The 26919-nt window shown below is 35.8% G+C and overlaps 1 protein-coding gene across 3 annotated transcripts in view; it reads left to right on the forward strand.

Moving 5' to 3' along the window:
• amph (amphiphysin) overlaps positions 1–26919 on the forward strand; it is a 116750-nt gene that overhangs the window by 10359 nt on the left and 79472 nt on the right. For all 3 annotated transcript variants that reach the window (XM_088919402.1, XM_088919400.1, XM_088919401.1), the window contains exon 2: positions 17073–17153. In XM_088919402.1, the coding sequence (XP_088775528.1) occupies positions 17073–17153 (81 nt within the window). The remainder of the gene's footprint in view (positions 1–17072; positions 17154–26919) is intronic.

The following is a 26919-nucleotide window of genomic DNA, read 5'->3' on the forward strand; positions in this document are numbered from 1 at the left end:
TGTGCCATGGTTTTATCTAGATTTGCTAAATGTGTTGGCCCTGTGTAATAATAACAATAATAATAATAATAATAATAATAATAATAATAATAATAATAATAATTATAATTATTATGAACTTGTGAACATATATAGTTAGAATTGAGAGGTTTTTACTAGTAGTGGAATGTAATGTGGTTGAATAAAGAAAACCACAAATGTTTGAAGTGGAAATCATAATGAAATAATCTTAAAAATCTAGAAGCAAACAATGAAACCAAAGGAAATTACAAGTGCAGCGGAAAACCATGACAAATGAACAAGATTACCATGGAGATTTACCTGGATGTGTTTTCATAATGACTGTAATTTTGGTGAATTAAGGAATGTAGGTTAACTGGTTTCCAAATTACTTTTTGTTTTTCTTCTTCAGTGTGTAACATTTATAAAAATGTAGATGTATACAGTGGGGTGGCATGGTGGCACAGTGGGTAGCATTGTTGCCTCTCAGTGAGTTTACATATCCTCCCATATATCCATATCCTGTGTTTCTTTGCACAGTCCACAGATATGCTGGTAGATTAAATGGCTATATCCTGATGGATGTATGTTAGAATTTGCAATTATAAGATTATGAAGAATAAATCAAACTTAATATATTTGTATATACTGTAATATATTATATATTTTAGATGTCAGATTTTTAGGTGATTACGTGTATGAATCTGATCGCATTAGAACAAAAATACTTTGTGTTTAAATAAGTGATTTCAAGTGATAAGAAGTACTGTGACACATTCACTAGTGAATGTAGTGTAAACGTCACTTATTAAAAGGTAATTTCAGTCTTTGGATGTGTCTTTCGAGGCAAAACTGCATGGAGTCTGCAACCCATTGAGCTCACCAAACTCTTTGTGTAATCATTTAAGAAGCTTTACTGACTTTTTTTTCTTCAGTATGTAAATGCATTCTCAATTGGGCTTTAATTTAGAGTTTGAAATGGGATCAGCAAATACTCAAGGTTATAGTGTTAATTCTTAATATGTATGAAATAATTACTGGAATATATTATCTTAGCTATACAGCTCTTTACTGGTCACCAAACTGCCTTAAGATCTTTAGAAGTTCTAGCAATGTGAGGGTTTTAATTTACTGAAGCAATTAGGAATTAGGCACTGGAACAGTAAATTTTGAGAACACTGTGACAACTGGTAAGAATCAGTCAGACACAATTTGCAGTTTTACTTGCGTATTCTAAATATGCAATATACTGTTTATTAATACACCAAAACATACACAATAAACCAACAAGAGTACAGTAATAGAATATATTTGTGAATTAACCTGCTGTCATACAAATGGTTAATTGTTCACTCAGGAGCTACAAAGATAAGAGTTACTGTAACAACATCAGAGTTAAAACATCCGAACTACAACATGCGTACCTCATAGGTTATATCAGTCTCATGTGGTTAAATCACATGTAGATTTTCACATACAGTACAAGTGAAGCTGTATGTGATGTTATAATGTGAAATAGAATGCCTATACTCAGAAATCCGTTGGCTAAACGTTTCTTGAATTAAGTTCTGATGAGTTGGAATTCCTGCTAAAGAAGGAGTTGGCTGAGTTGGTGGTGATTCAGTTTTTTTAGCTGCTTGCCCTGTTCTGGGAGTGTCCTGGAGCAGAGAGGAGAGAGAGAAGCTGAGGACATCTCTGCATGAAAGTCAGCATCATGCTGAACATAAATCTTTCATTTGCCTAGGCCCAGGCGTAAGCGAGGCTGGAAGTTCTCCCCGGTGGTAGCTTTTTACTGAATATGCATGGATATTTGGAATGTCGACAGAAAGAGCTTTGCTGTCTTAATTTTGTTGATCAGGTGAAAGTAACAATTGGTTCACAAAACACAAGATTTCTTTTGTTGCAGAAAGAATATCTTGGGCAGTATTCTGTTCTTTACTGACTGTTTGCAGTCAGACCCTTTTACCTGCATTTTCCTTGCTTTTATGCAGAGGTCCAAGCTGCTTGGTCAAGGCAACAGAAAGCTGATTAGAAATCTTTAATTACACTTAATTCTTAAGTGTGCATTTTGACTTGTGGCTACAAAGTTTAATAAGAACTAATTTTGTCAAAAAAACAGTAATTCATCTATTCCTACAAAGTTGTCGAGAGAAAGCTAGATCAACTTCAAACAACAGGATGTACAGTAAACCATTTGTGCAAACTGGTCTGGAAACAAACCAAATTGTCATGTACTTCACGAGACTATAATGTATTAAAAGTATTAGCAGTTTCTTTGCTCTGTGTGGCAGACCAAACTCTGGTTGCTGAATTAATTGAGCTTAATAAAGGCTGAACTGACTCCTGCTCTTCTGTTGAATTTATCTCAATAAGATTACTGGCAAATTTTTTATTTTCCACTTTGTTCTCCTGGTGAATTTATTAGTGCATTGGCTATATGTTTTGGTCATTGTAACTCTGCAAATTGAAGAGCCATTAAGTAAGTTTAAGGAAGCATTTCTTCTACCTCAGCAAACAAAAGGTTTATGTCAACTTCAGAATTCAGTCTGCTGTTGCTATCGTTAGTAATAATAGCTTTCGATATAATGAGCCAGTTCCATGGGTGCCCATATATACAGTACACAGTTTATGGCATTACCTATACCATGCTTTGGAATTTTCTTGGAAATTCAAAGATGAGCCAGGAGAGTTTGGGACTAAGGGTTTATGGACCTAAAGAGGTTCTGTCTTTCAAAGAGAAGGCCCCTCTCACAGAGTGGTGCTATTTTTATCATCGGAGACGGAGAGAATGTTCATGGCTGAACTTTTGATATTGTAACGCATACGGCCACCATTGCAGGTTGTTCAAGCCGGCTTACCAGCGTGGTGACGTCACCGCCCTTCCCTGTGAATAGCAGGTACTGCAGCCATCGGGCTGACGGGAGGTTTCCCTTTAGCTCAAGTGGACGGGTCCCTGTTGAGTAACGCCGGAGGCCCGGTTTCGAGTCCCCGACGGTGGGGGGCTGACCTGAGGCAGCAGCAGCGAGGGCACATACCCATGTGAACCCCGGAGTGTTACAATATACTCACAGTAATTAATTTCCTGGACCAGCCATTCATCTCTTACCTTGTGATTTCATGACTGTATCAGAGGATCTTTTAGAGATGGTAAACATGGTCTACACAAGGTCTCTGCCTATTCATGCCTCACACTTAGGATTACTGTATGCAATCTACTGTACCACTGCTTCACAGCTGTCCTTTGTCTAATATCTCCATGATACTCAATATTATATATACATGTATGTTATATATACTGGGCTCTGTAGTTATTTACAGGATATATTTGCAGGTGTATTCTGGATTATGTTTCTCATTTTTTATGTGCCTTTGACATACTTAAGGATACTTAATAGCTATGAAAATTAAAAGATAACAGGTATCTGATATCACATTTTTGTGCTTTCTAAACATTCCACTCACAAAGTGCACCATCCTGTTCTATGGGGTATGGCAGAGTTTGTGTCTCGTCTTCGGCCTGTTCCTAGACTGATCTCCTCTGCTATAAATATTTAATTGGTAGGCAGTAACTGCTGGATCACATTCCCTGGGTTTCTTGTTTTGGTAGAGCAACAGAGAATTGTGCAGGAAGACTAACTGTGGCCTTTGAGGTTGGGCTTAATAATTTTATCTTTTAATTACAACATTTGTAGGAAGTTGTGATTCCTGTGTAAAGATAAACGTCAAGGAAGGGAGCGATTTTCCTGTGTTGCTGATGACTGCTATTTCACTCATTAGCACATACTTTCTAAATTCCTTGATTTGCTTGTCTTTCAGGATGTGGTGTTGTGTTTTACTTTTTTCCCTGGGTAGATCCTCTTTATCTTTAGTTTTAAACTATTTTAATTATTTAATGTACTTCATTGGTGAATGTTACCATCTTCTACTGGGCTACAGCTACAGATGATTCATTAAAGAAATTTGTTAAACCTGCAGATTCTGGGACTCCAGGACAGGAGAACTGTATTAAAACGTAGTCTTTACAATTCATGAATGTTAACGGTTTAAGTAAATGTTCTGTTAGGTGGACCAGCTTTAAGGTGCAATTGCTTTATGAATTGTTTCTGTGTTTAAACCAATAATTTTGTGAAATGCAAGAGCAGTAAAAATTCATCTGAAGAATGCGTAGAATTTTTACAGGGAGACAAAAAAAAACCTACTGAATGAATAATTGTGATGCTCTCCCCAACAAGAAGTTTCTTCTCTCTTTCTATAGCAATACTTGTTTAATATGATTCTGAGGCAGCTGATTAATGGGATATTACAGTATATACAGTAACAATTTGTGAATTTATTTTATTGTATGATTGTTTTGCTTGTACGTATATACAATGCATTTACATCGTATAAATACTGTATACATTTTGTACAGTATAAAGTGTAATTGAATCTGGTAAAGGATCTGTTAAATAGGTAAATATTCAATAAACGAACATGTAAAGGTTAGGTCTACACTGAAAAGTAAAATAAACAGGCAAGTCACACTTGAAGGAGACTGATACAGTATACTATAGCCAATAGAACTATAGCCAAACTTAGATTTTTTCCTTTCGCTTTTCATTGTAGAAATTACATCTACTTCCTCCTTTATAGCCCATATGCTGATGCAGCTCACATTCTGATTTATTCTATAAAACATATTGATTATCTGTATTGAAACAAATTATATTTAGATACAGTGGCAGTCAGTTGTTGTGCAAGCAGTAATCGTTTGCAGTATGCTGTGGCACAAGCAAGATGCTTTGAGATTCGAATGAGATCAAATGCAAGTTTTATGTATCAAGTCATACAGTAGTAAGCCAACACTCTTGAACATTAAAAAAAATGGAAATTTAACGCGGGTATACGTGTACAGGGTATTTGATATTTTTGAAAATATCTCAGGGTTAAGGATGGGTTCGTATTCAGCATATTTGACTATTTTAGGTCTGTTTTACAATAATATTCACAGCTGTCTGAAAATTGTAAAATCAACATGCTGTATCTGCTCTGGGAGGTGAGTTTCCAGATGAAGGACAGGTTACGATAGTTAGTAGCACTGAGACTTGATCCATGGTCTTGGTAGCACTAACTGCATGTTAGTGTGCATATTTGTGGTTTCTGCTACAAAGTTAGAAGAATCAGGATTACTGTTTTGTGCTGGCTTAGGCGTAGAACGCACACAATGGAGCTAAAAATAAACACAGAAATCTCCCATGCCAAGCTTATGTAATGTTCTGAGTGTGAATTTAAATAATGGTTATAAAAATCATAACTGTTATTTCCGTGTGCATGGTTGGTTTCTGTCCCATTCCTTTGAAAGGGATTTTGTTAATATCCTTATGTTGAGGCTTGGAGTCGCTGGTGATTAGCAAGGAGAAAAAAATGTTCTCCTAAACGTCGCGCTTTCGTTTAAAATACACAGTGATTCTTCTCCTTCTTACACTGAGGGTAGAAGAAGTGTGTCTCCAAGTGTGTAGCATTTGGCAGTGGTGTCCACAGGATGTGTGTGACATTCTCACTCTTTCAATAAAACAGGTGCTCTGTCATCCATAATAGTGAATATCAACGAGTATGTTACAAATATCTTTATTTAGTGTGTTGGCACAATAGGTTTAGTGAATGAGAATATCTTGCATTGAAGTTTATTTAATGAATTAGATATCTGAGTATGTTTTATGAAATAAAATGTGTGAAAGAAAAATATAATCCTTGTTTTTAAGTTATTTTCACTGCTATTTGTAGCAGGTGAATATGGTACACATTAAAGAAGTTCAAGTTCAAGTTTATTGTCATTATACTCATATACAGGTATATGGTATAACAAAATGCTATTTAGCCAGCTCTCAGACGATACGTAGTACAAAAAAAACAACAATACAATTGTATAATAAAAGAAAGACAGAAAGACAGGGCAAAAAACAACAACAGGCAATGTGCAAAACAACAACAGGCAGTGTGCAAAACAACAAAAAGGTAACAGGTAATGTGCAAAAACAACATCAGATGTGCAAAAACATGCATCAACAGAATGAAATAAAAGGATAGAAATTATGGGGAGTGAGCTTTTTGACATGTAAGGTAGAGGTAGATTTCAATGTGTGAGTTTTTGGTAAGAAAGAAAGAAGGCACTGTGAGGCTCAGATCATAGGTGAGAAGTGAGGTGAGAGTGAGAGAGGCTGGGAGTTTAATAGTTTGATAGTGCGGGGGTAAAAACTGTCTCTGAGTCTGGTAGTCCGGGCCCGAATGCTCCGGTACTGTTTTCCAGATGGTAGAGGGTCATACAGTCTGTAGCTGGGATGTGTGGGGTCTTTGATGATGCTTAGAGCTTTCCTCAAGCACCGTCTGTCATAAATGTCCTGTATAGATGGGAGGGCAACCCCAGTGATGGACTGGGCAGTTTTCACCACCTGCTGTAGGGCTTTGCGGTCAGCAATACTGCAGTTGCCATACCACACTGTGATGCAACCTGTCAGTGTGCTTTCTGTAGTGCATCTGTAAAAGTTAGTGAGGATCTGGGGACATATCTTAGCCTTCTTCAACCGTCTTAGGAAGTACAGGCGCTGTTGCACTTTCTTGATCAGACAGGTGGCATTAAGAGACCATGTGAGGTCCTCGGTGTTATGGACGCCAAGGAATTTAAAGTTACTGACCCTTTCCACTTCAGTCCCGTTGATGTGGATAGGGGCATGTCCGTTTTGCAGCTTCCTGAAATCAACGATCAGTTCCTTGGTTTTGCTGACGTTGAGGGTGAGGTTGTTGTCTTCACACCACGTTGTAAAGAGATTGACCTCCTCCCTGTAGGCCCTCTCATCATTGTCTGTGATCAGACCTACAACTGTGGTGTCATCGGCAAACTTGATGATGGGGTTGGTGTTGTGTTTGGCTTTACAGTCGTGGGTGTAGAGGGAGTAGAGTAATGGACTAAGCACACACCCCTGGGGGACCCCAGTGTTCAGAGTTAGTGTGCCGGAGGTGTGGTTTCCAAGCCTGACAGCCTGAGGTCTGCCTGTCAGAAAGTCCCGAATCCAGTTGATTAGTTTCTCTGGAATGATAGTGTTAAAAGCTGAGCTGAAGTCGATGAATAGTAGTCTTGCATATGTGTTCTTTTTATCCAGATGAGATAGGGCAGTGTGTATGGCAATGGAGATTGCGTCATCTGTGGATCTGTTGGGCCAGTAGGCAAATTGGTACAGGTCCAGTGTGTTTGGAATGGTGTCCTTTATGTGCTTCATGACCAGCCTCTTGAAGCAGAACCTAAATCCAATAGATTATTGGTACCAGTGTTTACTGCATTTCCATTTTAAGGTTATACAATTGTAAAAAAAAAATTTAATTTTAAATATTAAGCTGAAGTACTATAGTGATTTTTGTTGCTGATCAGGAAGTTTGTCTTGTGAGAGTGCACAAGCTATCAGTAGCTAATGAGATCAGAAGTTATCTGTTTTATACTTATCTATGTAGGGATTGTATGGTTAAGCAGACATTTTCAATTTCTTTTTTTTAATTATGCCTTTTGTTTCCTGAGGGTAAATTGCTGTTTCAATAACATAAACACAGGTTGTGTTCTCGAAGACAAAATGATTGCTTTTGTGATCTTGGAAGAGCATACTGTGGATACATTAGTTTACAGATTGTTTGCAGTTCTTTATTACTATATATATGTATATATTTTAAATATTTTTGAAAATAAATACAGATTCCGTCTGGAATTTTCTTGCAATAAAAATTCTTCATTAAATTCAATTTCAGAACACCAAGAGAAAACATTAAAGGGAGTTAATCTTCCTCCAGTTATTAGTTTATAGTTACAAAAGAATGTACTGTATACTTTGATGTAAGTATGTATACAAGTACTGTATGTACTCTATAAAGAGATATACTTTGCCAAATGTATGCTTTTTATGAAGATTCCCTTTGACCCTATAAAAAAAGCAAAAGTACTGAAAAAGTATAGCTAATGATCTAAGATGCTGTCTTATGCACAATCATCAGGATATAATGATCCTGAACTTTGCATTTTCCTCTTAATTTACATTAGTCTTAATGTAGGAGGATGCATTCCACAAGGGATGAAATTGTTTTGACTGGAGCAACATTGTGTTGGCCTGCCCTCCTTTCAGCAACAGGGAATATGGGAATACTATCAGAGCATTATATATTTTTTTTTCATATTTGTGTTTTTTTTTAATCCAATTTCAGATGCATTTCCTCCATCTCATATCCTAGTCTAACTTCTAGACATTTTAAACATTGATGCCTCTGAGACTTTTATGCTAAGCTCGATGATGATTTGTTCTCCTGTTTGCGGTTTTTAACTGATTGTTTTCCTTTCCATTTTCTTTCTCTGCTTTTAGATAAATCTAATTCAGGATTACTTAAGAACATCTTTTAGATGAACTGTGCAAAACCGTTGGGGATTGGATTTTGTTTAAAATATAAATCCTTTCTTTTGGTGTCACAGAATGAGTTTAATATTGCACACTGTGCTGGCCTAGAAGAATGCATTGAGATATTGATGTTAGGGAAAAGACTTCCTTACATGTACTGTATAAAAACCCTGAAACCAAATATGCTCTGAATCACTAAACAGACCCGGAGTGTGTCAGGATATTTCTGTATTTTGAATTTCAAATGTACCTGCCACTATAAAGCCATATTTTACTTACATCTAAGTACTGCAATTGCTTAAAAATCTGCCAGCTTCAGAACATAGAGGATTACACTTAATTACACTTTCTTAAATGTGCTGTAAATGCCAGGTCATTTCTGTTGCAGAAGTATATTCAGTTTAATTTTACTCTATAGAGTTAGAGTTTCTTGATAATTGACAAAAATGCAAGCACTCACATAGCCTTCCGAGAACTTATTTGCAAGGTGGACCACGGCGTAAAAGATTCCGCTAAATGAAAAAGGAATTTAACTTGCTGAGCTTCTTCAAAGAAATTGTATTTCTTATGACACTGCAGTGCTTTGGTGTTTAGAAAATGCAAATATAAATATAATGTAGGATACAAGCTTATTTAAGACTTTGTGGTTTTGTATTTTTAGTCAAATTAATACTCTTTTTTATTGTGGACTGTGGGGAATCAATATTAAAGTATGGTTATTTAAAAGTAAGACATGACAGTTGTTCATTATGTAGGTCAAAACACATACAGTACAGTATGTATAGTACTTTTGTATCCCATACGGTTTCACTGGTTTATGTTTGCAAACCTGGAGGGATTGCTTATAAACATCCTCTCTTGAACCTTTTTAAGTATTCAACAAGCATATTGTTGCAGTCAGAATATTGCACTCACCAAGGTCTCACTCTAGGGTTTCCTTGAAATTTCTTCTGAATGATAGGTATAAGGACAAAATATGTGATACTAAAGACAAAACTCAAATCTCTGCTAAGAACATTTTTTTTTAAATCGCAGCAGAAGTATCAAACATCAAACAGACTTTCACTCCTTTGATGGACCATGTAACTGGAACAGAGAAGCCCAGCATGTTGAGTTAATCTGGTACTATCTGGTTCATCTATTAGGAGTTGAGTGAAAACAGGGTACTGAAGCAATATATATATATATTCAAAAAGCACACAAAACCTACAAATTCATTCCTCACAGACTAGTTAAACTCACATTTTATTGCACTTACCAATCTTCTTTATGAAGGAAGGGATACACCCTGCTTGATTTTCACTGTTTAAACTCCTAAATCAGTAAAGCCCTTAAAACAAGGGTTCTTCAGACACTGTTACAATCTGAATCAAGATATTCTCATGATTCTCCTTTAACCAGCTAAAAGACTGTATTGATTTCTTTCTAATCGGCTAAGTTTAGCTACCACTAGTTGCCCTGTAAAAATCACTTGTACATCCTAATGAATCTGCTTGAGCCAGTTGATGTACTTCCTCGCAGATCTAATGCTGATGATAAAAGCAATCAAACTCCTGTAGACAGATATTGATTTTATTTTAAATGGTTGATTGGTCTCAAAATTCTGATGCCCAGGTGGTATAGATGCATGATATTGTGCATTTGCAAACTTGGTAATGCCTTTTTATTTGTAGCACTGCCTATGGCTTTTACAGTAGACAGCAGACATGCAGTGACATTTGTTCATTTTAACAAAGTGTTTAGCATAACAATGGTATATCAGCATGAGCCAATTAGGGCATTATCTAGTCAGGCTTGTTGTTGGCATTTGGGTTTGTTGTTTAACTCCAAATCAAGTTGTTAGGACTTGGTTGATAGAGGCTGGTGACCCATGTTACATAGATGGAGAAAGAAATCACACCTTTGGTTAAGTATCCTATTTTTAACTGTGGGACACCCTGTGGAATCTAACATAAATTATTTTACAGAACCATTTAATTAATCATATTTTATTACATTATTGTTAACATTCTTTCTTTTCTGATGATTTAAGAGCCCATTCTGGTAACAGTTGAAGGAGCATTTTTTTCCATATGACTGAAAAAATGGCTCAGTAATAAATGCTGAATATTGATGAATGTGTATTGCAGTCATTATATATTTATGTTTTTCATTAAGGTTATTGGTTTGAGTCCTATAGACCAGTATACCAGACAGTAGCAATAAATATGCTTTTGCAATTTGAAATTCTCTATGCATAGTGAGTATGTTTAAGAAATGAACCTGAGAATTGAAATATTTTGCATACCTAGGTTTTTGTTGTTGCTGTTTTATTCCTGTTATCACCAGGCAGCAAAATGTTGTTTCCACCACTTAAGATGGAACTGCTTTAAACAAATGTCACCTTCTATTAAGTACCAGATATCAAAAGCAGTGTTATTAAAAACCCTGGGACTTCTTCCAAAATCTCTATTATGATATTAGCAAAAGGTGACATACAAAATGGAGGATTTTTAGTGTAGGGCGTCCATGCTGTTACATTATTTTATAGTCGCTTAATAATGCTTTTCACTATAAATCATTCTCTCTACTTCTATTTTAGGTGCAGTGGTTAGTATTGCTGGGACCCTGGATTCAAATCCAGACCTGGGGTGCTATCTGTGTGAAGTTTGTATGCTCTTCCTGTTTCCTCTCACACACTCCAAAAACATAATGGTGGGTTGATAGGCTTCTGGGAAAATTTGGCCTAAGTGTATGCATGTGTGTCGGCCCTTCAATGGACTGGTACCCTGTCCAGGGTGTACCCTGCCTTGTGCCTGTTGTTTACTGGGATAGGTTTCAGCTACCCTGCAACCCCGAACTGGAAGAAGCAGTTAGAAAATGGATGGAAGAAATCAGGAATCAGCAAGGCCCTTCACAAAGTATTTACTTAAAGTATGGTTAGTTGTTTTTTTACAGGGAATGAACCATACTATTAAGTTAGGGGATTGCTATGTGATTTGTAAATCGTTTTTAGGGCAAGATTGGACATCTCTGGTCCTTAAGAGCCAAAACCCGACCAACATCACAGTTATTTTTTCAACTTGCAATTTTTTTAAAACTTAAAATTGCCATTCCTGAAAGAATTGATGCAGCCTACTTTTCTAGCCAGTCCACAGGAAGGCACAGCAAGAAAGAATTGTTTCCTTAGAGCAATTTCCACATTATTTTCCTCAAATCCTCTAAACCCTATCCTTCTGTTATAATGACATCCGACAAAAGACATTTGTGAACAGAAAAAAATAGTCGAGTATCGGCTTGAGAGGGAAATACTTTAACGTTGATTTGGAAGGTGAATGGTTTTAAGGAATTGCTCATGTTTCTCATTTATTTAGAATTGACTGAGCTGGTTATCTTGATCGTTGGGGAGACCTGAAACAGAGCAGGGAGTTGCTGGCTTGAGAGTATGAGCAAGAATAACATAGTCACTCTTCCCTCATAACAATTCCAATCTCTGGGAGAAGTTAACTTTAGACAAGATTCCCACCTACTTTGGGAAACTCACCCTGGAATGAAGGAAAAGATTTTCATACTTTCTGGGTTCATCAGCTAATTTGTAGGCCAGATCACTGCAAAAATGCTGTACAAAATGTATTTTTTTCTAAAAAACATTATTATTAGTCTGCATTAAATAATGGTAAATTCTGCCACCTTCTACTGTATATGATCCTTGCCAGTTTTGGAAACACACTGAAAGACAAAAAAAAGAGAATGCCATCTTCCTAATGGGAATCAGTAAATCCTTGGGTCACTTTTGTCTTTAATCTGCATTACAACGAATAGCTCAGGGAAAGTTTTAGTGTTTGCAAAAGTGTTTTTGCAGTTTTTCTAATTGGTGACAGTTGTACTGTACAACATAGTAGTTAATTCATCAGGAACAAAAATTCTGAAAGATAAAAAGGCTTTTGCATTGATGTATACATTTTCAGAAAAAAAAATTGTGCCCCCAACAATCACTGTTAAACTTTTATCTTTAAGACTTGAAATATAATTTATAAAAAGATAAAGGGTGCATTTAAATATTATTTTAAATAGACTTGCATAGTCAATTCTTTGCTGAGTCTTGTGTCTAGACTTGCACACAATACCATGCAGTTTAACACTTTGCTTCAACCTCGTAAAAAAGATTGAAGAAATTGCACTTTATTTAATAACTGTAGACTTCCAAAGTGTTTTGGCAAATTATCTTAACTTAATTAAGTTAACTAAATTAATTAACTGCTCATGCAAGACATGTACAGTACCAACACTCAATTTTGCCTCACTGCTGAAGAACAAGGCAAAAATAGAAACAATACAAATAACTTGTGTCACGTTCTGAGGTCTGCTGGATAGTTTGACAACAGCATTATAACCTTGTAACTAGACAAGGCTGGGCCTGATCAGTACTGGGACTCAAAAACCACAATGCTGCATTAAGTGGTTTTTGGTGGACTCCCTCTGGACAAGAATTGCTAAACTAATTCTCCAAGTATGGAGACAGGGGAACTTTGCTGTATAAGGTACCATAATGCAGATACTGTAAGATATTTAACCAAGGTCCCGACATCTTGATCTGGCAGTGGGGCTAGTTATGCATAATGGCTGCTGCATGTCACCTGTGTCACCACTTGCTGTAGGTGGTTGTCCTTTATTTAAAGCTCGTTGGGATCCTTTGAATGAAAAAAAGCCATTTGAATGAAGGGATTGTCATTGAAGTCATGTTTTAACCTCTTGTAATACAGACACCAGCAAAACTATCACAATGGTGGAAAGGACATGCAATACATCTTTGTTAGTTCTGCTGCTGTAGGTGTGAACTATCACTTCAGATCCTAGCCTTGAGACAGAAACAGTTGATACTTTTTTAAGATAGACCTCAGCGAAAGCTGGCAACTGTCAGTGGCAATGCTAACAAAGAGAGCGTAGTGAAATAGAACTCAGTAGCATTTATTTTCAGTAGCCTTGAGTTGGAGAGCTGTCTCACAATGAATGCTTTCTCTATGTGACAACTATTATATCTCATGGAATAAGGAACAAAAAGCATTCCTATAATGGGAGCCCATGTTTTTCACAATTCATTTTATAGGGCAACATTTTAATTGGAGACATCAGCCTCAAAGGTGTCTGTTGTCAGTTACAAGACAGTACTTACAGAGGAATGTTCATCATAGTGCATTGTCTCTGAATTCCACATTTTTATGTACATTTTTAGCTTTTTAAAGTGGAAATTTAACATTTGACTTGTTTTATCCATAAGTGTTCAGTCTGAGTATTTGTTTTGATTAAAAAATATTAACTTTCAAAAAATGTTTAAACAGCATTTGTAATTCAATAAAATGAGACCTTGTTGACGGGGGAAATCATTTTTCTAGGCAAGGTATAAATGAAAGTTTTTTCAGTATAAGAACAGAGGCTTACCTCAGTGGTGGGTGTATCCGAAGCATAATTTACCATATTTCAGAGCAAGAAAATGGATGTTGAATAGCTAAAAATATTTTTGTTTTGCTTAACCTGGTGGAAGAATATGTATATGTAATGTGTGAAGACAGAATATTACTTAATAATCCAAGAGTCCTTCATCTCCTTCATCGAATTTCTAAAAATGCAATAAACAGATTAAATATATTTACAATATTTCATTACAATATTTTTGTAAGAGATACAATCTCTTACAATAAATATTGTAAGAGATTACAATATTTACCTAACTGAGGGAATGGCAGCCTATTTGCGAGGATAAGGCTGCCCAAACCAACCTCTCTCTTGTGAGGAAAGAGCTGGGTACTGTAGCTGCTGCTATACACATAGGCAAGCGAAAGTGTGTGAGACTCAATGATAATTGTTTTTGTGTACTGTGTGGTTAATTCCTTTTTTAAGATACCTTCACAGCTTGAAAAAGCTGCAAAAAAGCGGCATCAGGCAATAAATATAGTCCTGTGGAGCAAATGGGAAGGAAGATGAAAGACACTATGTCCTTTGTAATCGAGCCCATTATTCCTTATTATGCCTCCAATTCTCACCTGACAATATACTTCTGTTGGATTTTTCTTCGTGAAGTACTGTGCTTCACCGTCTGCAGCTGTGGTTTCTCGGGTCAGATCTCTTCAGCAGAAGAATGATTCTTTGGCTTGAGTGTCTTTTTCATAAGTTTCCTCTGCTATTAAGTCTAAATTACTCTGTGGGAGCTTCTAAAGCATTTTCATAGCATTTTCACGTCAATTATGATTCTAATTAGAATTACCCACGAATAACCTGATGACATCATGTCCGTTCCTCAGAAACTGAAATTTGTATTTGCAGAACATCTCAGGTTTTTGTTTTTATAACATCGGGGGGCTGGCTATTTGTGCAGGCATCTTTTATAGGTGGGGTTTTAAGGGATACTGTATAACAGTTTTTCAATGCAAATATAATTTTTGCATCTTCATGTCTGTTTTCCAGTCTAGGAGCAATGGTGTGTGTTTCTGTCTGTTATCTGTGTCTTGTGTCTGTTGCTTAGTGGGATGGGTTCTGGTTTCCCCATAACCTGGTATTGGATAAAGTGGTTAGAAAATGGATTAATGGACATCTATTCTACTTGATTTCAGTATTTTACAGATGTTGTTGATGGAGTACCGCATTCTTGCAATGTAAAAATTAAAGTAAAGCCACAGAACAACCACCCTAGTTCAAGTAGATCTAAATCTGAAATGGAACACATCCAAGAATGTTTAAAATAAAAGATCATTTCAGGATGAACATTAGACATAGTTTTTAATGACTGTATTTGCTTTGTTTCTATGTTGAGACTATAGGAAACAATATAAGTGTCTGTTATTGTTACTGATCTTCTCAATTCTGAAAGGCTTATGTTTTTTAAGTCTTTCAGCCTTGACAAATACTACTTTATTGAACACGAGTGGAGATGTGCTTCTCAAGTCGTTGGCTGCACTTAGGTTTAGTCTTTTTTTCCGTTCAGTTCATCTGGTTTTCCTTATTAACTTTTCATTTACATCCCCGAAGAAGCTGTCAAGCATAAATGAAGGGGAGCTCTAGGCTGCTGATTGCAAGCCCATCCTGGTTGTCATGCTCAGATTGTAGAGCCAGAAAAAAACAAAAATAAAACACAGCAATCAAGCTAAATTCCATTAGTGCTGCTCCCAGGCCAGTTAATACTTGGTATATGTCCACAAATTCAGTCATGCTAACACTCACCAATATAGCTTTGGTAAGTATAAGGATTTCAGTATAATTACAGTGAGGCTGCAGTCACTTAATAATCGTATTTTAATAAATCTCTGTCTCTGTCCACTGTGGTGGACAGGAGAGAAGTCTGCAAACCAAGGTCTCCAAACTCTTCGTGAGGCTTAATTGCAGACATTTTGAATTAGATTGAAATGGGGTGAAAAAAAAACTTTTTGTTCTAATATAATGTAATACATAAGTGGAATTACCCCAGAATACAATGTACAGTATGTAATATTTTATTTTATAATTCAAATTAAACGTATAACAATATAATTTGCTTCAATGTAAATATGAATTGTTTCACTGCAAAAACAGCTTCGACTTTGCAGTCCTCATACTTTTGAAGGTTTTTATAAAATTATTCCTGCTTTCCCCAAAACAGGTTCTTCATGGCCAGTTCCAAGGTTTGTGAGCATATCTTACTAGAGGGCTATGAAAAGAGATCTTAAAACAAGACATAGCAAACATTTTTATCTTTAGTGTAGTTTAGTTTTGTAGTTATTGTCTCATAATGACCTGATTTTTAAAAACTTATAAGGAAAATATACACTTGAAAGATAATTGGCCCATGTAGCCTGCCTGCCTGGTAGTGTAGCAGATCCTCCTGTCAGGTAATGTGATTTTGGAGCATACAAAGTAGGTTTTCTAGTGTAAGGATAGCAATTATTGAGCTGAGGTTGGACCAAGGATAGCAATTATTGAGCTGAGGTTGGACCAATCCAACTTTTTACCGTACCGTTCGGTTCTTTACTTCCGATGTTACACTTCACTTTTTTTATCTTAGATTTTATCTTTCTTAAAACACAGGCGGATCCTGTTTGGCCTGAGGTCGCGACTGAAGCAAGAGTTTGTAGATGATTGGACACAGTTACTGTATTTTAAGTGCCATATTCAGAGTAATTAAGAATTATCCATTCTTTTGGGTAATTTACCTACTTTGTGTCTCACTCCCAGAGACTTCGTTCTATCTCCCTGGGAGTAAATTCTTTCTGTCTATTCCTGTTCTCTTTTTTTTAGTGTGAGAAATCACTTCACTGCAGATGCAGCTTATTTATCTAACTACCAGAGGCTGAATGTTCTTTTGTTTCTTTAGTGTTTACTCACTGTTCTCAGCAGTCTTAACAGCGCTCATCACTCCAGATTTTGCAGTTACATCACAGTAGTTAGTAGCTAACGTCTGAAAGTTTCAGAAGGATACATCAATTTTATTTGGTAATATGGTGTTCAATTAATAATTGTATTGATTGTTTCTTAATTTCTCTCCTTTGGAGTTTCATAACACCCTTTCGTTGTATGTTCCCACAGATCTACAGCAAGCCTAACAGATTTGGCTGAAAAAAAATAGCCCAAAACTTTGTAACTATGTTTAGGCATTGTTGTTGTGCAGTTCATCTTGAAAGGAGAACATAAAGACACTATTTCTTTCTTTTTTTTCAGGTGCTGCAAAAGTTGGGGAAAGCTGATGAAACGAAAGATGAACAGTTTGAACAGTTTGTCCAGAACTTTAAAAAACAGGAGGTAGGATGTTTTGTGTCAAGCATCATCTTGTAGACTATTGTGCATGTAATAAAGTGAAAAATCTAAAAAAAAGTTTGCTTTTGGAGGGAAGGATTTACAGCAATACAGTAGTTGTCATTGTGCCATAATCAGAAGTGAGCATTTTTAATGGGTGACATTTTGACTGATGGACTACCATTCATCACTTTCTAATCCCATAATGCAACACTGTGCAGACAGTATCCAATTTTATTTCTAACCAACATTTAAGCCTGGCTTATGGCTCATATTTCCCAAAGTTATAAAAAACTTAAGGGAGGATTAATCCAAGAAGGATCTGTGTTTCAATAAAGTTATGGACAGTTTATAGTTTCAAATGAGACTATAAATATTTTTTCAGCTGGCCTGTTCATGAAATATTAGTGCATGTTTAACATAGGTACTTTTTGTCAGAAATTGTGCCCCATGATTTACAGTGCTTACTGCATTTTCCTTGGAAAAGTGAATACCTTGCAAAATTGCTTTGCATTGCATGAGAAGAAGGCAAACAGGCGTCCCAGACTTTGAACATATTGACAAAAATTAACATTAATTTGCCTTGCAGCCCCTGGTGTTTCATTATTTATCAAATAAATTACTGAATGTTCTAGATTCAGTTATTGGCAACAGACCACTACAAAATCATATGAAGCATTTATATGCCATCATGCTGTTCAGAAATTTGTTTAAATTCGAAAACAACACAACAACATGGTACAGTATTAATGAAGTCTTTTGGAATTTTAAATTTAAAAGCCTTTGATGCAGTTACAATATTTGATTTTGCATTTGTAACATCAATATTGTTTTTTTTGGCTAAACCTTTTAAAACATGTTTTGGGGATTTTACGTCTAGTGTTGAAACTTTATGGAATGCTGAACAGAAGGATGCTTTCTGTACAAATTGACATCTTATACTTCATTCTGACATTATTATTTTATGCTTACTCGTAAAAAAATGTTTATTAAAAAATTCATCATTATAGAGTCAAAACTGGAGGTGTTTTCAGAGCCAAACCTTTAAAAACATGACATTCTGAACAGTATAAGAATATGAGATAGGTGGAGGTTTTACTGAGGATGTTGTATATGTAATATCATAATATGTTGGCCACAGTGTCCTGTGAGTCTTTATACAAATAAAGACCTAAAAATTAAACATTAAAATGGTTGCTTTAATAAAAATCCAGAATTATATTTTCTTAAATGTAAAAAGAATGGGTCCTTATTATCCTTTATTTATTATTTTTATCCTTATTATTTGTTTTTAAACAAACTTAGAGATAATAATAGTATTAAAGGATTCCTAGGATTCCTATTTACTGTTTAATGTAAAGGTTTGTTATGCATTAAGGGAAGCTCGACTTACTGTCCTACTGCTTGTTCATTAATAAAAGGAATGTGCCACTAACATTGTGGCATTGCAGGCATTAAAACTGGTGTGTATTTGCCATGGCATTTTAGCTTGCAGTTTCTTGAGGAAGTTGTCAGGAAAGCCAGTAGATCTCTGAAACCATGAGAAATTGTAATGAATGCAGAAATAAAGACTTCAATATCTACAGCATGGTGTCAGAAGCAACAGAAGGAAACAATTGTAATGGCAATTTCTGGCAGACCCAGGATTATATTTAAGACAAAGCAGTGAACCCTCAAAATCCTCCTAAATTTGTGGGTCAACCTTTTGGTTTTAGCATACTGTATTTATGTTTTTGTCCAACATAAATACAGTATGCTAGTCTCAGCCACAATACTGTTAAATCTAATTTAGCTTTCTCAACCAGAATTGCCCTGCTATTTTTAGCTTTCTGAATTCAGTACTCAGATGCCCTGTAAATGTAAGAACCCTGTTAATATATGAGCATACAGAGCAAACAGAATAACAAGCATTAAATCAGTAGAGGCAGTTGGAGATTTGGTGACAGCATTTCTAAGGCAGTGAAGCTGAGGTCCCCTGGAGTCAGAGAGGTTAGTCACTGGGTATCGCCTGGGAGAAGAAGAAACTAAAATAGCATTTGGCCTGCAGTGTGTGAAAATTATACAATTTTTCAAATCTACATTCTTAATCTTTTTTGAGGTTCCAGTGGTGTGTCAGAGAATCGAGCAATGAATGGTTGGTTTTCTTAATATAATTTTCTTAATCTATTCTTTTATACAGTATATCGCCTTTAAGGGAAGCATCTCAAAGTGCTTGACAGTTCAAACAAAATAACACAGTTGATAAAGATAGCCAATTACAAAATAAGTACATAAAAGAAACACAAGCCGTTAGATGTTCAGTGCAATAGAAAATGCATGATTATTAGAAAATGATGCAGACACAGACACCAATTAAATAAAAGCCTTTCTAAAAAGAAAGGGTTTGAGTCTAGATTTAAAGGCACTCAGGGTACGTGTTCTCTGATATCCCTGGGGATAGAATTACAGAGCTCTGGGGTGTAGCAAGGGAAGGCCCTGTCACCCATGGAGTGTAAACGAGCTTGGGGGGATATGCAGAAGACCAGAGTGAGATGAACGAAGGCTGCAAGGTGGGGAGTTTACAGATAATTGCATACGTATTGTAGGTACTGAGGTCCCAAGCCATGTAGAGCCTTATAGGTGAACATCAGGATTTTGAAGTCTACTCAGAACCCTATAAGAACCCAGTGCAAGGACTCCAAGATAAATGCAGCGTGATCGTTTGCATGTTACTTGATCAGGTTTCCGGCTGTCGAATTCTGAACACATTGGAATTTTTAAGTTATTCTTATTTATTGTATTTATTTCATATTTTATCATTCGTGTTTTTACGTCCTTACTTATTTTTACTATTTGTAATATGTATAAATAAAAAAATGGTAAGACAATTGGTTTTCAAATCAATCTACACTTACAAAAAGTTGTGCTTTCACTGGAAGTTGACCACTGCGCTTTGTTTTTGACTCTTATTTAATGTGCCAGGCTATTGGTACTGTATATTTGTTTAAAATGTTGTCATCAGTTAGACCAAAAAATGGTGTTAGATGCAAAATTATACTGACTGTCCCACCTATATATTTTTATGCTGCTAAGAATCCACGTTCAATTGTATTTATTGGTAAAGGTGATGGTATCATAATGACTGGAAACCTCCAGCATGGACAGAATATGCAGCAGTGGGTCTCTCTCATTGAAATGTAGCCTCGTTTATGGTGCACAGAGTATTTACAGTTCGCCAGATAAGGTGTGACTCAGAAAAGGCCCTGAAGGTTTAGCTCCCTCGTAGAGCTTTACAGAAGCTACTGTACCGAGGGTAGACAAGTTACAATGTTTGAGATGGAGAATCTCTCAGAAGAGAACGATCAGATTGAGACAAGAGAAACAGTGTGTGTGAACAGCACATTAAAGACTTTAAAATTTTAAAATGATGGTGGTCAGGAATACAAACACAGACGAGTCAAGGACAGCAGTATGGAATGTGGAATGTAGGCAGGTGAAATGTCCTTGGATGTGCTCTTAGGTAGGTAGTTGTCGGCAAACTGTAAACAGCAAGACTGTTTGGCGTGCCTAATTCCAGAAATGTGATCCCAGTAGCAGTACATGATGTTTCTGTCTTGAAACAGTGAGTTTATCTAATTTGGGCTGTGCAAAGAGAATGTGATTTCTCCTCCTTGTTCCCAACATAGCAATGATTTGAAGCAATGAAGTACAGTATGTCATGAAAAATAGCCATGTTTTGTTAAACTGGTTTTGAGTTATGCATTGTATGTACATTTGGAATTTGTCTTCATTTGTCAGTTGAGTTATAATACAAAATATAAGAAATTAATCCGCTAACAGGCTTGGAGCCTGGTTTCAGTTCTTGGAGTGCTATCTGTGTGGAGTTTGCATGTTCTTCCTTGTTCGAGCGGGTTTCCTCTCACAGTCCAAAAACATATTTGTACTGTAGGTTCATTGGCTTTTGGGAATATTGGTCCTGGTGTGAGTGTGTGCACATCTGTCTCTGTGTCTACTATGTGATGGACTGCCGTCCCATTCAGGGTATATCCTGATTTGTGCCAGTTGCTTGCCAGGTTAGTCTCTGGCTCCCCCATAAACCTGTGTTGGATTATAGGTTAGGAAATGGTGATATTTTGGGGAATGCCTACAGCACAATAGTTAGCAATCACAGGCAATATGATTGCTGTCTGGCAGCACCAAGCATGATAATCCGATTGGCCAGCAATGTGTCTGGGAAAAAAACCCAACCAATAACACGAAAGTGAAAGATGAATGCACTTCTGTAAGGCATTGTTTTAGAGAATATCAGCATGTTTGTTTGATAATGTGGTTGAGTCCCCAAGAGTCTAACAATTTACTACTGCAGCTCATGGAACAGAGTTCTAGCATTTGCCGGTAATCTATTTACTCTCCCAAGTATTTTAGCCAAAAAATGAGTTTATTTTCTTCCTTATTGGGGTCGTGTTAAGATGAATGAGACCCAGTGGTCTCGATTTCCCTCGAGATTCTGCATCCAGCAATCTTCAAAGAGCCAGGTCTTTGTGCTTAATAACTCTTCTCAGATTTCACAGAGTCATTTCAAAGTTTGGCTGTGTATGCAGTATTTTGATATTTAATAACAAACAGCTTGTCATAAAGCTTGAGAAGATAACTAAATGGTTAAGCTGTCCCAGAATTTATCATCAAATGTTGTCTCATTAGGAAAACAGTAATATAGATTTTTTTCTCAAATAGAAGAATAGTGTTGAAAATAACCAGTGGCTTAGAGCAAAAACAAGCAGAATTATTTTCAGATTTCAAACCTGTTGTTTTTTTTATTCTGTACAACCTTTGTTGGTGGATTTTCTTTAAATGAACAACTCAAGATAAATTCAATATGAATAAAAAGGTAGCTGTTTTGATTTCTAGAATTCTCTGTCAATAATGAAAAATGTAATAATTTTTGTTAATTTACAATTAACATTTATAAATACACTTTTAAGAAAAAAGAATACTTGCTATCATGATTATTCCTCCTCTTTTTGTTCAGGTATTGCAATAATGCTTTGTCACATGCTTTGTCAGATGGAGAACAAATATCAAGTCACAGTTTAGTGTTTTGCTCAGTTCATTTTAGAATTTTTTCCCCAAAACAGTCAGTTTTAAATTGACCTTGCACAAATATTTCTGCCTAGATTATAAACTGTAACACCTGTGACTTAGTCTCTAATGAATGGAATCACAGAAGATTCCTCTGGTTTATAAGTCAAGGCCTGTCTGAAATATTGCTATATTTTAATTACAATGAAACCTTTTCAAAAATGAAAATCCCCTGAACATATGAATTAGTGAAAAACAGCTTTTGACCAAGCACATATACAAAGCTTCTATGAAACAGCTCTAAGTAAAGAGCTGTTCACCCTTCATCAAGACTTGGATTTTGTTGTTTTAGTAATCCTTTTTATCTGCACTGTCTATATAAATGAGGTTATATCACTTTTTAGTAATTTTCAGACTAATTACTAATTTGTACAGGAATATCTGTCTAATATTTGACTAATATACTGTACTTATGTTGAACTGGAAAAATTAATATTTGCTCAAGGCTCAGTTAAATGTGTTAATGCACTATTCCCATACCATACTGTAACTACAGGATTGATATCAATTTATTATTTTGGATTTTATAATACATAAGTATTAATCATAAAAGCTATTGGTAAGTAATATGTGGAAGGCTACATCAGGACTAAAGGCAAAACTAAGACGTAAGGACACTATTGAATATTTATTCAGTAGTCAGAGAAAAAGCTGAAATGAGGAAGCATTTCTTTATATACACGGTTATGGTGGCTGGAAAAAACTGCCTTGACATGTTGCTAGATCCTTCCAGAAGCTATTAGATGAGAGTCTTGAACTGATCGACCATTAACAAACAAATGAACAATTTATTCTATTTACTTTGTCCTCATTACTGGACTGTAAAGAAAAAGAAACCCAGATAAAGTGATGAAAAAGTATGCGGACAAAAATTTGGAAAACAAGTACATCAACAATAAGTGAAAAATTAAATGAAAGATCTACACATCTCCATAGTACAGTGCGGTTTGAGATGGTAATGTGACATTAGAACACCATCTACTCATTTCTGATATGTCAGATATTATTCTGTTATGTCCAGCATTATTTTTGGGAGGGGGTTTATTTCAATTTCTAGGCAGATCTGTCACCAAAACAAAGATCTCCCAGCTTAAAGCTGTCACAGTGTAAAAGGAATCTGCCCTAAGAAATATTTTATCAGCCTTTGTAAAGGTGCAGAGTTGGAACCTTTTCAGATATTGGTAAAATTGGTTATCTCACAGATCTCTGATTATGACCGGTAACCCCAAATCTCTATGTGATTGAGAAAGTCTTTTAGAAGGGATCATAGCTGCAGCTGACATTGGTTGAACATCCTGGAGTCAATGAGTAAAGATTGACCGAAGGAGTTAACATTGTACTTCCAGTTGAAGGTTTTCTTAGTTGATTGAGCACTGTGTCACAATGGTAATGAGATTGTTTTTTGTAAGATGATAAAGGCCTTACTGTGATGTACTGGCACCCTATCCAGGGTGTACCCTGCCTTGTGCTCGTTTCTTGGCGGGTAGGCTCTGGCTTCCCGCGACACCGTATGCTATAAAGCAGTTTGGCAAATGACATGACATGACATCTAACCCCAATTTTCGGTTTATGGAAACTCACAAAATTCTGTGAGTTCCTGAATTAAGAGAAATGCATTTTTTAATTTATTATTTAATATCATAAATTTATCATGTTATAATATTTTGACTGTTTTCAGACTGAACTTGAAACTAACCCAACAAACACATTTAGTTAAATGTCAATAGCAGAAATACTGGTTTGCTTATAGTTTCTAGCTTACAGTTTTCTGGTCTAGCTCTGCTGTATTTGAACTTGTGGTTGGTATCAGTAAATTTCACTGACATGACAGATCAATGTGTTGTGCACTGAACAGACGGTGGATCCACTTGACTCCGTACGCACAGAGCCATGTGGCAGGCTCAATTCATTTTACTGAGGTTAATGAGACTTATGAGACCTTATGAGACTCAATGTTAAGTGTTAACAGAAAAAAAAGAAGATCACAAATTATAAACAGCCAATTGACTACAGTAACTGCTATGGACACAAGCCAGGGGACGGAAGTGTAAACTACTGTACGAGCAAGTTCTGCTTCAGGAATGGTTGATTAAGATTCTTAGATTCTTAGATCAACCACTAAAAAACCAAAGGTGCTAGAGGGGCTAAGTGGTCCCTCTCCTTAGTAACCATTCGTTTTGTTCTTAAATACTGTGACCACCTGAATTAAGGAGGGGGTGGAGGGGGTTTAGGTAAGATTGTGAAGGAAAGTGGAATTTATCCAGAACACCAGGATTTAACACCACTGTTCTTACGATGTTGCAATGATCTTATGATGTGTCATGGGGTACTTAATGGCTGAGTAGTCAGAAGCTTCGTTAAGCCAATACTCAATAAAAAATAAAAGTGATTCTTGGGTGTTGTTATTCCATGTGAAATCTAGAAACTCCATATATATTAAAACTGGCTTCTAAAGTGTTGTGCTTGTTGATAGTTCTGATCAAAGTGGACATTGATATATTTATTGCCAATGGCATAACCAAATGTATAGCATTAGCAATGGTAGCTCTTATTACATAACCCCCAGAAATGACAAGGAATTGCAGAAGTACAGTGCTTCCAATAGAGGAGAGGAGAACATTATGACACCTTTTTGTAGGAGATTCAGAATCCTTTCAAAAACTTTGACAAAGGTTAACAATAGTCCTGGTACAAGCAAGTTCCCCGGTTAATCTTTAAAAATAGATATGTCCATTTCTGTACACCCTGTCTTTGTATTGTCATTTCTACCGGTTTTACTTAGTCTGAATTTCCTGAAGCACAAAAATTACATTTCCAGCAATCAGAGCAGTTCTATTCCTTTGTGCTGTTCTTTTAAACCAATGCACAGTACTTTGCAGCACTGATTACAAACCCTTTGTTAATTGAAACCACCCTTTTCCAGAAGCAAGTTAGCTTTTGGAAAAAATTAGAAATAACCTTTTTTTCTTTTAAAATCCCATGCAGACATGTCACATAATCAAAAAATGTAAATGGGATTAGCACAATTTTGTAATAAGTTTGTACAATGAATATGCATGATGACCTATTAAAACTAATGAAATCAATGCTGAATAACATTTTTTAGTACTGTAACTTGATGTTTTGGTTGAAGAAATATCAGATGGAAGTGTTTTTACAGAATTTTAGCTCTCACCAGTTGTTGTTCTTTAATTACATAGAATGAATAGGAGTATTTTGTACAAAAACCTGTCAGCACCATGGGGAAAAATCATTGTGTTTAAACAAGATAGTATTGGGATAGTGCTGCTGATACATCTCCAGCAACAGGACTCTTAATATTGCATAACATAAATGCATTACTCTTTTGGCTATGGCTTCTTTGCCAGCATGAATTGTTTTTTGTTTGACATTCCTCTACTGTATGTCTACATATTCATGTACAGTATGTGCAAACTGAAACAGAAATCTTGTGCCTTCTCCCTTCCAATAACATTTCCTGTATTTTTCTGTGTAATTCCAAAATCAAATGTATTTGATGTAAGTATTGGCTTAAAGCTTTTGAGATTATAGTACTTAAATATTCAACAATTGACCAACAGTAGGTATACTGTAATATACTGTAGTCTTGATTTTAAGTCAACATACTGTACAGCTACACATCATATAAGTAAATGTATTTGGTTCAATGTTTTAACATTAGACAAAAACGTATCGATAGTACACGTTTCTTCTGTTTCACATAAAAATAAAATACATTTGTAAAGTTGTGTCATTTCTGCTTTACACAAAAATGGTGAAAACACATCCATTTAACCCATAAATGCTCAATCACAAGGTGTTCTATTTCATGTATACAAACGACATTACATGTGCTCTTTTAGAATAACTAATTTGCCACAGAGGACAGTGAAGATATTTTTCTGTTGTTAGTGACAATGCTATTTTGCATGGGACAATATAATTGCTGATACCGTATACTGCAAAATTATAATATACTATATTATGCAGTATTGTTTAGGAAGTATTTATCACATTTTCATGTAATGTTAGCTTGCTTAAATACAGTGAGTATTGTGTTTAAACTCAATATTATCTCATTTACAGGACATAAAATGTTTCTGTAAGCTTTACCATCCATTTCCTTTAGGAAATTCTTTCAACAAATTTCCTAAATTCATCCACTCTTTAAGTATTTACAGTATGGTATTCAGACACTGATTGGTTGGAGTTATGCAACAGTCCACTGTACTGTATATTGTACTGTAGAGAATAATTTAATTTTCCTTCTGATGGAAAGGCTTCATAATATTTAAATACAGACTGAGATCACACGATTGTGTGACAGACTTGGATAACCTAAAACTCTGGTATGACCATAATTATCATGCAGATTAATTTGTTGTCCAGGTGTGCAGACAGAGAAACAGTATTTGCAATTGGGATTCATTAAAAAAACTGGCTTGCTCTGCGGGGCTTAAGTTAATCTGACAGATACCTGATGGGAGACAAAACAGAATTTGCTTAACATATTTTCGTTTTGCATGTATTACTTTTCTTTTTTTCACTGAAGAAATAGATGACTGAAAATATACGATATTGCTTGACTGGTTTATTAAAGCCCTATTGCATTTGGTATCATTTTAGATTAGGAGAATAAACCAGGCTGATTGTA

The sequence above is a fragment of the Atractosteus spatula genome, chromosome 6 (genome assembly GCF_055471065.1).
Source record: "Atractosteus spatula isolate fAtrSpa1 chromosome 6, fAtrSpa1.hap1, whole genome shotgun sequence".
Classification (NCBI taxonomy): domain Eukaryota; kingdom Metazoa; phylum Chordata; class Actinopteri; order Semionotiformes; family Lepisosteidae; genus Atractosteus; species Atractosteus spatula.